General features: G+C 50.4%; 1 protein-coding gene across 1 annotated transcript in view; it reads left to right on the top strand.

The window, feature by feature from the left end:
- The first annotated feature begins 808 nt into the window (after window positions 1–808).
- The window catches only part of MSX2 (msh homeobox 2), an 8455-nt gene continuing 7768 nt past the window's right edge, over window positions 809–1495 (top strand). Inside the window, exon 1 of the mRNA XM_069102347.1 lies at window positions 809–1404. Coding sequence (XP_068958448.1) covers window positions 1020–1404 — 385 coding nt within the window. The 5' untranslated portion in view covers window positions 809–1019. The remainder of the gene's footprint in view (window positions 1405–1495) is intronic.

Below are 1495 nucleotides of genomic sequence, written 5' to 3'. Positions count from 1 at the left end.
CCCATATTCCTAACACTCTATCCCATTCCCATATTCCTAACACTCTACCCCATTCCCATATTCCTAACACTCTATCCCATTCCCATATTCCTTCTCCCTTTCAGACAAAGAACAACGTTCAAAACAGCATAAAAAGAAGGGTAGAGGAGATAGAGCAGAGTTAGTTCACAGGCCTTGGAGCTGGAAGGGACTTTAGTGTTCAGTGAACTCTGGGACAGTTCAGGTGCCTCTTGCATGCAAGAGTTTGATGTACTGGCAAGAGCACTAGATCTGGAATTAAATGACTTAGGTTCCAATCATTTACTACTCATTTTAACTTTGGGCAAATGTTTTCCATCTTTGAGACTCAGTTTCCATAACTGCAAAATGAAAGGGTCTGACCAGATGACCTATTTCTACTGTTCCTTCCAGTTCTAACATTCTATATTTTAAGATCCCTTCCAGTTCTAACAATTTATGTTAAAAGATACCTTTCAGCTCTAAAATCCTAAAACTGAGCAGATTTGGAAAGGGTAGATAGCACTCTTTAAAGTGGGGTCAAAAGAGAAGAAAAAAAAAAATGGATTCTGTGAGCCTCCTCTTTATAGAATCAGCCTTAATTATCCCAGTGACTTTTCAGTGTTGGTGTGATTATAGCCCTAGAGGGATCGCTAATAACAGCTCAGTTTGCTGCTCCTGTAATTAACTCCTAATTTATTTTAAACAAAAAAAAAAAATTCCACAGCCAGTCTGGTGAACCAATCAAAAGCTATCTACCATTACGTCATACCAGTGGCCCCCTGGGATTGGCTGCGTCGGTTTTATTCACCTTCCCAGAGGAGCAAAAGACAACAACCTAACTCCCCCCGTTCTCACCCCCCCAAAAAGTTGAGTAGCAGCTGCGGGGTTGGGAGTGGAGTCGGTGCATCTGGAGCTGCAGTGGGGCAGAAAGAGCGAGCGAACTGCGGCAGGCGCGGCGCGCACTGAGCTTGCCTGCGCCGCCCAGGGGGAGAGGCTTCCACCTTGGGGCGCTCCGAGTCATGGCTTCTCCTTCCAAAGCGAAGGAAGCTTTCTCCTCGGACGAAGAAGGTCCTGCGGCACCGCTGGCGGTGGTCGCGGACTCGGGCTCGGAGGATCGAAGGGTCAAAGTCTCGAGCCTGCCCTTCAGTGTGGAGGCGCTCATGTCCGACAAGAAGCCTCCCAAAGAGGTGTCTTCCCTGCCAGCGGGAGGCGGAGGCATCGGCGGCGGCGGTGGCAGCAGCGAAGGCACCTCCAGGACCATGCTGCTGCCGGGGCACGGCGCCAGGGAGGCTCACAGTCCGGGGCTGCTTACCAAAACGTTTGAGACGTCCTCGGTCAAGTCGGAGAACTCGGAGGACGGGGCATCCTGGATTCAGGAGGCCGGCCGATACTCCCCCCCGCCAAGTGAGTGTGTGTGAGGGGTGGGTGGTACGAGGAAGGAAGGGAAGGAAGGAGGACCGTGCATTCAAGTTGGAAGGGATCTAGTCATTTTACA

This window comes from Petaurus breviceps, unplaced genomic scaffold (genome assembly GCF_028583685.1).
Source record: "Petaurus breviceps papuanus isolate PSGF00001 unplaced genomic scaffold, PetGlider_PUasm1.0 551, whole genome shotgun sequence".
NCBI lineage: Eukaryota > Metazoa > Chordata > Mammalia > Diprotodontia > Petauridae > Petaurus > Petaurus breviceps.
The sequence above is the reverse complement of the archived record's forward strand: the minus strand, read 5'-3'. Positions and strand labels throughout refer to the sequence as shown.